The sequence below is a fragment of the Gastrolobium bilobum genome, unplaced genomic scaffold, assembly GCF_033153095.1.
Source record: "Gastrolobium bilobum isolate Gb01-03AN ecotype WA unplaced genomic scaffold, APGP_CSIRO_Gbil_v1 utg20602, whole genome shotgun sequence".
Classification (NCBI taxonomy): domain Eukaryota; kingdom Viridiplantae; phylum Streptophyta; class Magnoliopsida; order Fabales; family Fabaceae; genus Gastrolobium; species Gastrolobium bilobum.
Genome location: NW_026897229.1, coordinates 258,936 through 272,486, shown reverse-complemented (window position 1 = coordinate 272,486; position 13,551 = coordinate 258,936). Strand labels below are relative to the sequence as shown.

At 40.0% G+C, this 13,551-nt stretch overlaps 1 protein-coding gene across 2 annotated transcripts in view; it reads left to right on the top strand.

The window, feature by feature from the left end:
* The first annotated feature begins 2,211 nt into the window (after window positions 1-2,211).
* LOC133305010 (MADS-box transcription factor 6-like) overlaps window positions 2,212-13,551 on the top strand; it is a 52,138-nt gene continuing 40,798 nt past the window's right edge. For both annotated transcript variants that reach the window (XR_009750713.1, XM_061505114.1), the window contains exon 1: window positions 2,212-2,414. Coding sequence is in view for 1 of the 2 variants with exons in the window: in XM_061505114.1 (XP_061361098.1) it covers window positions 2,233-2,414 (182 nt within the window). In the remaining variant the exon portion in view is untranslated. The remainder of the gene's footprint in view (window positions 2,415-13,551) is intronic.

Here is a 13,551-nt window from a genome sequence, read left to right as displayed (position 1 = left end):
CACAAAATGTGGGGGTCTTGTACCCTTTCTTCATCTTGATATAGCCATATGACAACGAAGCAATCGTAAAAAACGGAAATCTCTACAACACTTCTTTGAGCTACAAAGGTGTCGTGTTCCAATTGGCCGAGTACCTACGTATGCAACACTGACGTGGCAAAGAGCCATTAGGGTTCTGAAACGTGGCTAAGCTCAGTGGGAATGGACACAGGTCATAATAATATCTGAAGGTCCAACAGCATCTAGGGTAAAGTTGCAAAAGGCTTAAAGTAGCAATTGGCTTGTAGATGGGATTGAAGTGACTCTCTGACTGGGAATCGATCACCAAGAAAGAAGACATTGTAAACCAAATTGAAAACAAACGGCAAACACTTTAATGGCTATTATGATTGAAAATGAAGCTTATGTTAAAATTCTGCACACCTTGCTCGACACGTGTTAATGTCCCCATTTATTTTCTTCGTAAGTGAAAACACTTGACATTGCTTCACACCCTGTCTCTACCTGTCAGAGTGGATGAATTCAAAAGAAAAAAAAGCTTCATCATGAAAAGGAGAAAATCCAAGGTTACCATTTTGTGGCATACACATTACCCAGATGAATTATTTTTTTTATACTTTTCCTTTTTCAGTCCTTTTATTTGCTCTAACACTTAGTACATAGAAACAACCACCAAAATGTCACCTTAATTTTGGTAAAAAAAATAAATTCAAAATATCATATTTGGAAAAATATTTTTCAATTTGTCACGCCTAAAGCCATCTTACCTAGTCAATCGGACTCGTGTCCAGTGATCAAAGTGTCATTGTTTATCAATTTTTTTATCTAAATGCCACGCGAACAGTCTTATTTTTCAATCTGTCACGTGGGCAAGTTTGTTACCCGGTATAGCGAACTCGGTTTGCTGACGTGTCACATTTCTAGTGGATAACAAGTACCAAATTAAAAAAAAAAAAGTTTGAAGGTCGCTACATAGGGTAACGAACTTGGTTAAAACCAAGTTCGCTATCCCGTGTAACGAACTTGGTGTCCACTAGAAATGTGACACGTCAGCAAACTGAGTTCGCTACACCGGATAGCGAACTCGCCCCCGTGACAGATTGAGAAATAAGACTGTTCGCATGACATTTAAGTAAAAAAGTTAATGAACAGTGAGATTTTGGTCACTGTTCCTCGTTCTGCCCTATGGCAAAATGTTTCATTGATCTAGTAACGGAATTCAACCACGACAATTTAGAAAATAATTTGGGGGTTGTGACACACATATATAAAGTGTTTATCATGTCTAAAGAAATAAAATTATCCCCTCTAATCTAAAACTACATCATTTTTTGGTTGGGGAAAAAGATACATAGGGCATTTAGAAATTTAACTTTTTTTTCATACAATATAATTTTCTTTTCTTTTTTCAAGTTGTTTTATATTTTTCTCCTAACTCCAAGATGTTAAGGTTGTATGATATAAATATACGGAATTATAAGAATCATGTTGCATAAATGGTACTATTCATTCATGTAATCATTTTTTAATTATATATTTCAGAAAATAAATAATTAAAAAAATAACTTTAATATTATAACTATATACTATTGGGAGTACATAGTTAAAAATGAGTTGCAGATCTGTAACAGAACATCCAATGCACCCATAAATATATCTCATAAAGAAACATTAATATATATAAATCACTTCCATTAAACCTTGACTAGCGAGGATGAGTAAGAATAATCCTTATACAGAGTCTTATTTTATATAATTGTAAATAAGCTATCTCTTAGATTCGAACTCGTGTCCTTTCAATCACAAAAGAATAATTTTACCATTATTTCTGCATCATCCTCTCATTAATATATATATATATATAATTTTATTTCATAATAAGTTATATTTTCAATTTTGATGGTTAATTAATTTTATTTCATAATAAGTTATATTTTCAATTTTGATGGTTAATTTTATTTATATCTAATTATATTTCGGAAACTGTCCTTAGTAAATCACATAAACCTTTGCTTTACGATGCTTTCTTATCCTGATAATGCGGGAAAAAGGGTGGTCAGTTAGTAGACAGAGGGAGAATATGGAATATTACTTAGTATTATCTTTGATTCCCCTTATGCATGTGTTTTCTCATTATCCTTTCTGCAGTTGAATATATAAAGTGATAAGGGAGAAGAGTACTATAGAGTATAGTGTGTGTGTGTGAGAGAGAGAGAGAGAGGAAGCAAAAGCATGGGAAGAGGGAGGGTGGTTCTAGAGAGAATAGAGAACAAGATCAACCGCCAAGTAACCTTCTCAAAGCGCAGGAGTGGATTGCTGAAGAAAGCTTTTGAGCTTTCTGTGTTATGTGATGCTGAAGTTGCCCTTATCATCCTTTCAAGCCGTGGCAAGATTTTTCAGTACAGCAGCACTGAGTAATTTTTCTTTCTTCCTCTTCTTTCCTTTTCTTTTGTTTATTTACCCCTACAAGCTTATCTCTTTTTTTTCTAACAGATCTTTATTCGAAAATTAATTGCGTACTAATCTTATATCAGATGAGAGTTTGTTGGCTATTATAGTGAATGTATAGTATGATTAACATTTTACAATTTAGTGTAGAATGAGATTATATTTATGAAAAAGGTCGACATAGGTTCCCAATAGTATTGTCTCCCAAATATATATATATATATATATATATATATATATATATATATCATTGACAAAGAAACAAAATTTTTAGATGGAGACAACTAGCTTAATTAAGCTGTATAGCTTGCATCTGGATGTTCGCTTAGATATGTGGTCAATATTGGACCAGCTAATTTATCATAATAAGAATTGTCTTTCACTGAATGTGAGAGGTGTAAACAAGTGTAAGTTTAATTTTGTAAACTTGTGCGAGAGAAGTATATAAATCATTGATTGGCCTTTATTTAATCGTAAGCTTTTGGATTGAATTGATTTTTTACATAGTATTAGAGCTTCGGTGTCACGCGTTCGATTCTCACCGGACTTGATGCATTATCCACTCTTCAAGTCCAATATGCTCTCTTGTGAGGAGACGTGTTAGAGATATATAAACCATTAAAAAGACCTTCACTCACCAGTTTAAACTTTTACGTTGAATTGGTTCTTTACATGGAATCAGAGCTTCGTGTCCCGGGTTCGATCCTCATTGTCCCCTATTTTTTTTTGTAGAATTTCTTTTCTTAGCACAGGTAAGTGGACCATGTTAAAAAAGTATATAAATGATTGACAGATCTTCACATCAACAATTTAAACTTTTGGATTGAATTGATTTTTTACGACTTGTTCAAAAAACAATAAATTAAGTTGCGGTCTTCTAGCTATTTACCGCACGGGTATGTATCAGGTTTATCATTGGACATACACTACTAGACTTATTGGTGTTTTTATTTTAAAAAGAAAAAAGAAAGAAAGAAAGCATTAGCTTTACGGATACTAATTTTGTATGTTTTAGTTTACAGAGATGTTATATCTATAATAAAATTAAAATTTCATGTAAATTTCATGTCATTTTCAATCCCTGCATGCACAGAGAATCAATTCGATCCCATACAAAAATGTGGTATACGAAGGATGAAAAGAATATTGATATATGGACCTTAATCGATAAGAAAAAGACTTAAACAAAAGCTTTTCCTACATGACCCAAATTATATATAAAATGTGTGTGCCTATATATATACTCTAAAAGTAATATACTTCAATTAAATTTTGCTTATAGATTGATGATCGAATATCTTCAAATAGACAATAAAATGAATAATAATATTCTTGCAAAATATATTTTAAATATTATAAAGTTATTTATTTTCTCTAGTTTTCTATCAATAGATATTAAAAATAGATAAATAAATTCGCTTAAGAAATGATGATTTTGTTTTCTTATATGATTTTGTTCATTCATACTCTCACAATTTTAAATATAATTTTCTAAACTGTCCTCGATTATATACGAGTTAAAGATAAAGATATAACTCATTAAGGTTTAAATTGAATAAAAAACTAATTAATTGATGGTGATTTAGAAAACCAATGAAAAATAATAATTTAAGCATAGATATTTGTAAATATTAATAGGCGCCCGTTTTTACCGTGTTAATACAATTTATGAGCAGCATACCCAAAAAAAAATTATGAACTATAATTGTAAGAATTATGTTAATTATACATAAAAATAAACTTGCATATGTATATATGATTTGTTTAAATCAAATCATTAATATTTATTTTTTTCACTTTGCTTTTTCTATTTTCCATTTATCAATACAAACTATGATGATATCCCTACGTGAGAGTATATGCATGAAAAATTATTTATTTATATTTAAATCACATGAATGTTTTAACTCTTAAAGTTTTGATCACATGTTCTTTTTGTTGGGAACTTAATTCTTTCAACTTGGCTGAAAAGTCTTTGCGGAAGTCAAACGTCGAGCTAGGAACTCGGCTCTTCAATCAGAGGTCGGGTTATATCATCAGGTCGGCCAGCGCAGCGAAAAAACAAAAAACAGATTGGAGAGAGACAGATAAGAATACTGACATATTTTAACAAGGGAAAACCTTTTCCAATATGAAAAAGTAAAAACCCACAGGACACTAGTCCAGAATCAAACTTTTACTATGAAAATAATGGGTTAGTAGAATCAAGCTTCACCAAGAATGATGGTACACTCAAACCTCACCTACAATGATGGTTTTATCTCAAACTTCCCTAGAGAGGTCTTACTCTTCTAACTTCCCTCTAGAGGTGCTCTCAAAATCAAACCTTTAGGCTTTTCTCACAAAACCCTCAAAAATCTCTGAAGCTAACCTATCCTCCAACCCACAACTAATGCTTTTATAGAGGAGGAAGAAGGTTTAGGGTTTAGGATTTTTTCAAACCCCTCAATGGGCTTTGGGCTTAGAATTAAGAAGGAAGCCCAACAGATCTCCCTCTTCCGACTTTAATGTGTCGGCTTCAGTAGTAACCCAGCACCTTCATAGTGTAACACCCCGTGTATACCTGGTTTGTTAACATGTCATCGATTAACCCACGCTTAATTACATGCGGAATAACTTTTTCTTTTCAATTATGACGTCATTATCAATTACCAAGTTGATTACTTAATCACTTTTAAAAATATTGCCTGTATGTAAATTGCAAATAGACAGCTAGCTACACTGAATAACCTCATAAATATAAATATGTGAGTATCTAAGTCACGGATCTACAACACGTAGCCCGGACAGAATCCTGATACATTAATACAACTCGAAACTAAAATAAGACATAGTCAATCAATGTGGCATGGACAACCCCATACTCACCAAATAAGGCAACAAAGCCCAACCGCAGTCTCAACAACAGCAACATGACAATAACTATAAAGCAGGTCTGCATCCAAGCATTATCCAAGCATATCATCATAAAGCACAATCTCAACTCAGCTCCGGCCTCCTGCCGCCAGAGGTCTCAACCCCCGAGTTACCTGAACCTGAAATATGTGCCCCAAACGTGAGGTGAGATCTCTAAACAGAAATCTCAGTAAGACTAGGGGTCCTTAAGGATTTCTCCACCCCAAGCTCACTTACATGTGCAATATAAGTTCAAAAGCAGTAATATAATATAAGTTCCAAAATCAGTGCAATGCAGCAGAATAATCATGTCATGTGTGTCAACTATTCTACTGGCCAGAGAAATGCAGGGTTTACATATGTCTATTACCTACAATCAGTGTAAGTCACTACTTGCACCCACCCACAGAATCACCCTATGGTATGTCTCTCACATACACAGGCTTACCGTCTAGGTGGAGCAACACATGCATATTATAAGCACTTGCACATAACAGCTCAACAGCATTTCATATATAAATACATAAAAACACATGATGCATATAAACCATTCCCCCATGGTACAGTTCCCATGATACAGTTTTGTCTACACAGAACAATCACTGTCTCGAAATTCCCAGAATATCTGGATATTTTTCGGGGACATATCCGGATATTCATATCCGGATATCACAAGTCCCATATCCGAATATCAATATCAGGATATTTACAACCCCATATCAGGATATCAATATCCGGATATTGTAACACCCGTGTATACCCGGTGTTGTCTTTTTTTGTTCAATTATGACGTCATTAATCTTAGCTAAGTTGATTATTTAATCAATTTCATAAAAATATCGCCTGTATGTAAATTGCAAAGACAGCTAACTGAAATGCCTCAATATATAGATAAAGTGAGTATCTATGTCACAGGACTACACCACGTAGACTGGACAATATCCTGATACATTATTACGACTCATAACTAAAAACAAGACATCGTCACTCAATGTGGCATGGACAAACCTCATGCTCACCAAATAAGGCAACAAATCATAACAGCAGTCTCAACAACAACAACATAATAATAACTGAAGCTAAAAGCATAAAAGCAACAGGCATATCCAGCATCCAACATGTCAGCAATTAACAGCAATATCTAACTCAGCTCTGACCTCCTGCCACTAGAGGTCTCAACCCCTGGGTTACCTGAACCTGAAATAAGCGTTCCCAAACATGAGGTGAGATCTCTAAAAAAGAAATCTCAGTAAGACAAGGGGTCCTCAAGGATCTTTCACCCCAAGCTCACTTACATGTGCGATATCAGTTCAAAAGCAGTAATTCCAATATAAGTCCAAAACTATGCAGTACAACAGATATTCATGCCATGTGTGTTATCACTATTCTACTGGACAGAGAAATGCAGGAATACGTCTATTACCTACGGTTAGTACAAGGAACACCGCTTGCACCTCACCCACAGCCTCATTCTATTGTATGTACCACACACTCAGGCTTACCATATAGGTGGAACACCACATGCATATCATAAAGGCACTCGCATATAACAGCTCAATAGCATTTATCCAAAACAATACATGAAAACAACATCATGCATATAAACCATCCCCCCATGGGACATGGTGAACCAACAATGGCTAAACCGAGGACACGAAAACTTACCTTGCAAGCTAAGTACCCAATGCCAAGAGTTCACATAGCTCAAGTCCAATACACAGCAGAATCACAATCTGTTTTGGACCAACATTATATCAATAACCATACTCTTAAAGCACACAATAAAGACAACACCTTTTTCTTTACGTTTTACGTCCTTAGGCTTCTCACAAAGCCACAAGCCCTAAAACACATAGGTTCTGACTTAGTTAATTAATACAGAAGTTCAACTTCATCAAACTTGGGTCCACAAACCCCAAACATCAGTTCTGGATGAACAGTAGGCCACTGTTCCTCGAAAACCCAGAATATCCGGATATTTGTCGGGGACATATCCGGATATCAATATCCGGATATCATATCCGGATATCCATATTCGGATATCAAAAGACTCTGAATCCGGATATCCATTTCTGGATATTTCGCGACAGAATGCAGTTTCTGCATTTCGCGAAGATATCAATCCAAGGTTCCATTTTTAACACTTCCAAACGCCAAAACATGCATTTTCACTCTGTTCAAGGTTCATATACAGGGTGGTTACTTGTTTAATTCATTAAACATGCCAAGACATCTTCTTTACCCATTAAAACTCATGATCAAAGGTGGTGACACTTACCAAAGCTTGAAACTCAGCAAGAAATGCTCAAGGAGCTCACCAAACAACTCTTCCAGTTCTGACTTGGTTCAAACACGAAAATGGCACACCAAGGTAGGTTCTTTCTCTACAAAGTTCACACCTTGAAGCTCAAAAGCCAACTCCAAGGTTACCACAACCCAAACCACACAAATTCAGCACCCACACTCACTCACAGTGGCTGGAAACTCAGAATGTACCCTCACACTCCCTCACCATGCAAGCTCTCACAAGCCCAAGGCAATTTGGTGAAGAAACCAAGAAGAAAGGAAGCTCCTTGGCTCACAAAAATGGAGAAGAAGGTGGCAAAGGGTGGCTGACTCACAAGCACCAGAATTTCATACGTGGAGGCTCCAAAATAGACCTAGGATCATGTGCTAAGGCTATTTAAAGCCACTTAAGAATTAAACACACAATATTAACGTTAATTGCTACGCTTAGCATTTTAATCCCAAACTTAGGATTCTGAACCTACTCAATTTTACAAGATTTATCATATTTTTATTATATTTTTCGCAACACCTTTCCGGTACGCGTTTTTTCATAGCCAGTATCAGTTCTGGCACTAGTTCTCATTATTTTAACTTGAAACTTGTTTTACAAGTCCTACATATTATTCTAGGAATATTCATGCACTTATTATAATTTTCTGGGATACTTCACCGATACGCAATTATACCGGGTAGCAGAATCGGTATTTGCACTTTTCGTCCGAAAAGCGACTTTCAGCTTTATAAATCACTTTCTATATTTATCTAAGCCTCATAATAAATATTAGGGTTAATTATAGAATTATATCCTAATTCTCACATCTAATTAATTAATTTCTTTGATTAACGGTGCGGGTTCTTACATTCACCCTACCATTTTAGGATTTTGTCCTCAAAATCAGAAACATACCTGTCTCGAAACTCAAGGTACTGCCGGAGAAGCTCGTCCTCTCGCTCCCAAGTACACTCCTTAGGAGTTCTTCCGGTCCACTGCACTTTGACCATCAGAATGGTCTTGCTCCTCAGCTGCTTCTTGCCATGATCGAGAATCTTGAGTGGTCCGACGGGAGTTTTCAAGTTCTCCTGAACCTCCACATCATCCGGTTGCACCACGTGCGAAGGATCTCCTACATATTTCCGAAGCTGAGACACGTGAAACACGTCGTGGATGTTGGCCAAGTTCAGAGGCAAGGCAAACCGGTAGGCAACAGGTCCTACTCTACCAAGGATCTGGTATGGCCCAATAAATCGCGGGTTCAGCTTCCTCACTCCGAGTGCCCGTCCAACACCGGTGACAGGTGAAAGTCTCACAAACACGTGTTCACCTTCACTGAACTCCAGTGGACGATGCTTGACATCGTAGTAACTCTTCTGGCGATTCTGCGCCTGCTTTAGCTTCTCTCTGATCATCTGGATCTGCTGGGTGGTATCTTGGACAAATTTCAAGCCAAAAATCTCCTTATCTCCAGCCTCAGACCAGCAGGTAGGAGTCCGACACCTCCTACCATACAACGCCTCGTAGGGCGCCATGCCCAGGCTAGCATGAAAGTTGTTGTTGTAAGAAAACTCAACCAACAGAAGGTACCTATCCCATGCCGAGCCCTGCTCCAACGTGCAAGCCCGCAACATGTCCTCCAAGGTCTGGATGGTCCTCTCAGTCTGTCCATCAGTCTGGGGGTGATAGGCGGTACTCAATCTCAACTGCGTACTGAAAGCCTCCTGCAGCGCCTCCCAGAACCGAGATGTTAACTTCGGGTCCCTATCACTGATGATACTCTCGGGCACCCCATGAAGCCTCACAATCTCGCGAACATAAAGCTTGGCCAACTGCTCTGTAGTGAAGCTCACCTTCACTGGAAGAAAATGGGCAGACTTCGTCAGTCTTTCCACAATGACTCAGATAGAGTCACAACTCGCCTAAGTCTTAGACAAACTCACTACGAAGTCCATGGAAATGCTCTCCCATTTCCATTCCAGAATTTCAAGAGGTTTAAGCTTACCAGACGGCTTCTGGTGTTCTATCTTCACCTTCTGGCAAATCAAACACTTGGACACATACACAGATATGTCCTTCTTCATTCCCGGCCACCAGAAATTCCTCTTCAAGTCTTGATACATCTTTGTAGCACCAGGATGAACAGTGAACTAGCCCTTATGGGCCTCCGCCATAACCTCTTCGGTCAGGACCTCGAGGAACCACGATCTGTTTCTGAAACAACAGAAGTCCATCCTCATTCCAAGACACACCGTCTTGGTTCTTCACGTAGTCCAGGCACTCTCTCTACACTTGTGCATCTTGGATCTTCTCCTTAAGCTCATTCTTGACTCTCACAGTCTCCATCTCGAGATGTGCACCCCTAAACAAGGAAGTCACCGAAAGGTCTCAAAATCTCTCAATGACATCAAAGTCACCAATCAACAAACTGGATAGACTCACGGATTTCCGACTCAGAGCATCAGCTACCACATTGGCCTTGCCAGGATGATACTTCAACTCAAAGTCGTAATCCTTCAGAAACTCCATCCATCTCCTATGTCTCATGTTCAGCTCCTTCTGATCAAACAGATACTTCAACCTCTTGTGGTCACTGAACACAGCAAACTGCATACCGAACAGCGATAACAATCGCAGCCAACTCCAAATCGTGAGTCGGGTAGTTCTCCTCATAAGGCTTCAACTGCCTCGAAGCATAAGCAACAACTCTACTAGTCTACATCAAAACACATCCCAACACCTTTCCAAAAGCATCACAGTAAGCCCAAACTGCTCATCAGGATCAGGAAGGATCAACACAGGTGCGGTAGTCAATCTCTCCTTCAACTCTTGAAAGCATTCCTCACACTCGTGAGTCCACACAAACGGAGTCTCTTTACGAGTAAGGCGAGTCAACGGCAAGAAATCACATGCGACTGTAGTACCCGGCCAAACCCAAGAAACTCCTAACTTCATAAACAGTTTTGGGCCTCGCCCAATCCATCACTGCCTCTATCTTGTTGGGATCCACTGCGACTCCCTCAGCAGAAATCACATGCCCAAGAAACTTAACGGACTTGAGCCAAAACTCGCATTTAGAAGGCTTAGCGTAAAGCTTTTTCTCCTTCAGCACTAGCAGCACAATTCTCAGATGTTCATCATGCTCCTCCTCCATCTTGGAGTAAATCAAGATATCTTCAATGAAGATGATCACGAACTTATCCAGGTACGGCTGGAAAATCCGATTCATGTAATCCATGAACACTACGGGTTCATTTGTGAGTCCAAAAGGAATCACCAAATACTCAAAGTGACCGTATCTCGAACGAAATGCGGTCTTAGGGACATCCTCCGGCTTCACCCGAATCTGATGGTATCCGGACCGGAGATCAATCTTCGAATACATGCAAGCACCCCTGAGTTGATCTAGCAAATCCTCAATACGCGGAAGGGGATACTTGTTCTTGATTGTCACCTTGTTCAGCTGCCTGTAGTCGGTGTACAATCGCATTGTCCCATCTTTCTTGTTCACAAAGATGACTGGCGCTCCCCAAGGAGACACGCTCGGTCGGATGAAATCTTTCGTTGAAAGATCCTCAATGTGCTTCTTCAGCTCTGCCAACTCTGGTGGCGACATCCAGTATGGAGCTAATAACAAGGCCCCACACCAGACAACAATTCAATGGAGAACTCTATCTCCCTCTGTGGCGGAAACACAGAAATCTCCTCAGGAAACACCTCGAGAAATTCCCTCACCACAAGAATGTCAGCGATATTCTCCTGTGCCCCACTCACCAAACCTCCCAACATGACATAGCCAAATGCCCCTGCTCTCAAGGCTCTCCTAGCCTGCAGCAATGAAATATACGGCGAGGAACTGGCTGTGGATTCACACTAAGACATCGCCACACGCTTGGCACAACAGTCAATCATCACACAACTTCTAGACAACCAATCCATGCCCAGAATAATCTCCAAGTTGGCTATCGGTAATCCTATCAGATCCACCGAGAAGTCACGGCCATCCCACTAAAACGCCACATCGCGATGAACAGTGGTAGAGTCACCTTTCTCCGGTGGTGGTGGTCATCCGCAACGGTGGAGAAAGCACAGACATGGGCAACTCAAGCCCCACAGTAATCGGGGTAGCAATGAAAGAATGCGTAGCCCCATAATCAAACAAAATATCCACTGATGATCCACCAATGATAACGGTACCTCTGACAAGGTTCGGAGCTTTGTCCAACTGCTGACGATCCAGGGTGTAAACTCGCCCAGTAGCAGGTGGCACTGCAGATGTCGCTGGTGGTGGAAGGGAAACCCTCTGCTATGGAACTGCCTGCACAGCTGCAGCTCTCGCCATCGACGACGGACAGTCTCTGGAAAAGTGGCCCTTCTTGCCACACTGGAAGCATATCAACTGGCCTGAAGAACACGACCCAAAATGAGTTTTCCCGCAACCAGAGCATCTGGGAGCAGGAGGTCTCGCTGCACTCCCCTGAGCAGAAGTCCTCTTGAACTGATTTGGCGCTTGCCAAGCCGCCATCTGCTTCCCCTTACCTTTGTTCCCAAACTTCCTGTCCCTCCAAGAAGTGGAACTACCAGCAACCTTTGTCTCAGCAACCTTGGCCCTTTGGCCTTGCTCGCACTGCAAAATTCCTCGATGTCCCGACACTGCTGCACCAGTGTCCCAAAGTCTCTCGATGCAAAACCAGCGAGGTAACCTGCAATATCCTCACTAAGTCCCCTACGGAACTTAGCAGCCAAGAAGATCGGAGTAGGCCTCTCCATCCGAAAGTGTGCAAATGTAACCAGCTCATTGAACTTGGCCAGGTACTCGTCAACAGACAACGAGCCCTGCACCAACCTGTCGAATTCCCCCTGCTTCCTTTCCTGTGCATCATACGAGATGTACCGACCCAGAAAACAGTCCTCAAAGAATGGCCATGTCATCACATGACCCTGCATCTCAAAAGCATGAGAGATGTTCGTCCACCACTCATGGTCATCGACCTCCAGCATATAGGTCGCGAACATCAACTTTTGCGGATCTGAACACTGCATGACCCAGAAGATCTTGTCCAGCGCTTGAAGCCATCTCGCCGCAGCAATAGGATCGTAAGACCCATCAAAGGAAGGTGGCATATGCTTGCGGAAAGCATTAAGCCGGTGATCAATCACATCACGGTCTTCCGCAGGCTCCACATAGGGTTCCATCACCCCAGTAGCATGACCAGTGCCCTAAACATGGCTCTGGCTGTCGTCCTGCAGACTAGGTGGAGGCGACGGTGGTGGTGGTGGAGGTGGTGGCGGTGGGAACTAACCAACAGCAGGACCAGTTCTCAACTCCTCCAACATGGCCCTCATCATGGTCATGTTTGCCAAACGGTTTGCCTCGAGAGCATCCTCTGTGGGCTTCCGGTTTGCTTCCCAAACAGCGTCCATCATTGCCACGTTGGCCAATCTAGCGGCCTCCTGCATCTCAGCTAATGCAGTCAGGATCGGGTCGGGTTAACTCTCAACAGTCTCGCGGGTTCTCCTGGAGTTTACCATTACTCTGTACAAGTTGCACAAATTATGAGTTGATCAGGCCCACGCAATGTGATCACAAATGCATTATCATAATAAAACCCAACGGAGCAAACACACAAGACAGACACAACCAAACATCTTAGTTATTGCAATACATACAGGCTTGTCCTTAGAACTTTTGCTCTGATACCATAAAATGTAACACCCCGTGTATACCCGGTTTGTTAACATGTCATCGTATTAAGCCACGCTTAATTAAATTTGCGGAATATCTTTTTCTGTTCAATTATGACGTCATTAATCTTAGCCAAGTTGATTATTTAATCAATTTCATAAAAATATCGCCTGTATGTAAATTACAAAGACAGCTAACTGAAATACCTCAATATATAGATAAAGTGAGTATCTATGTCACA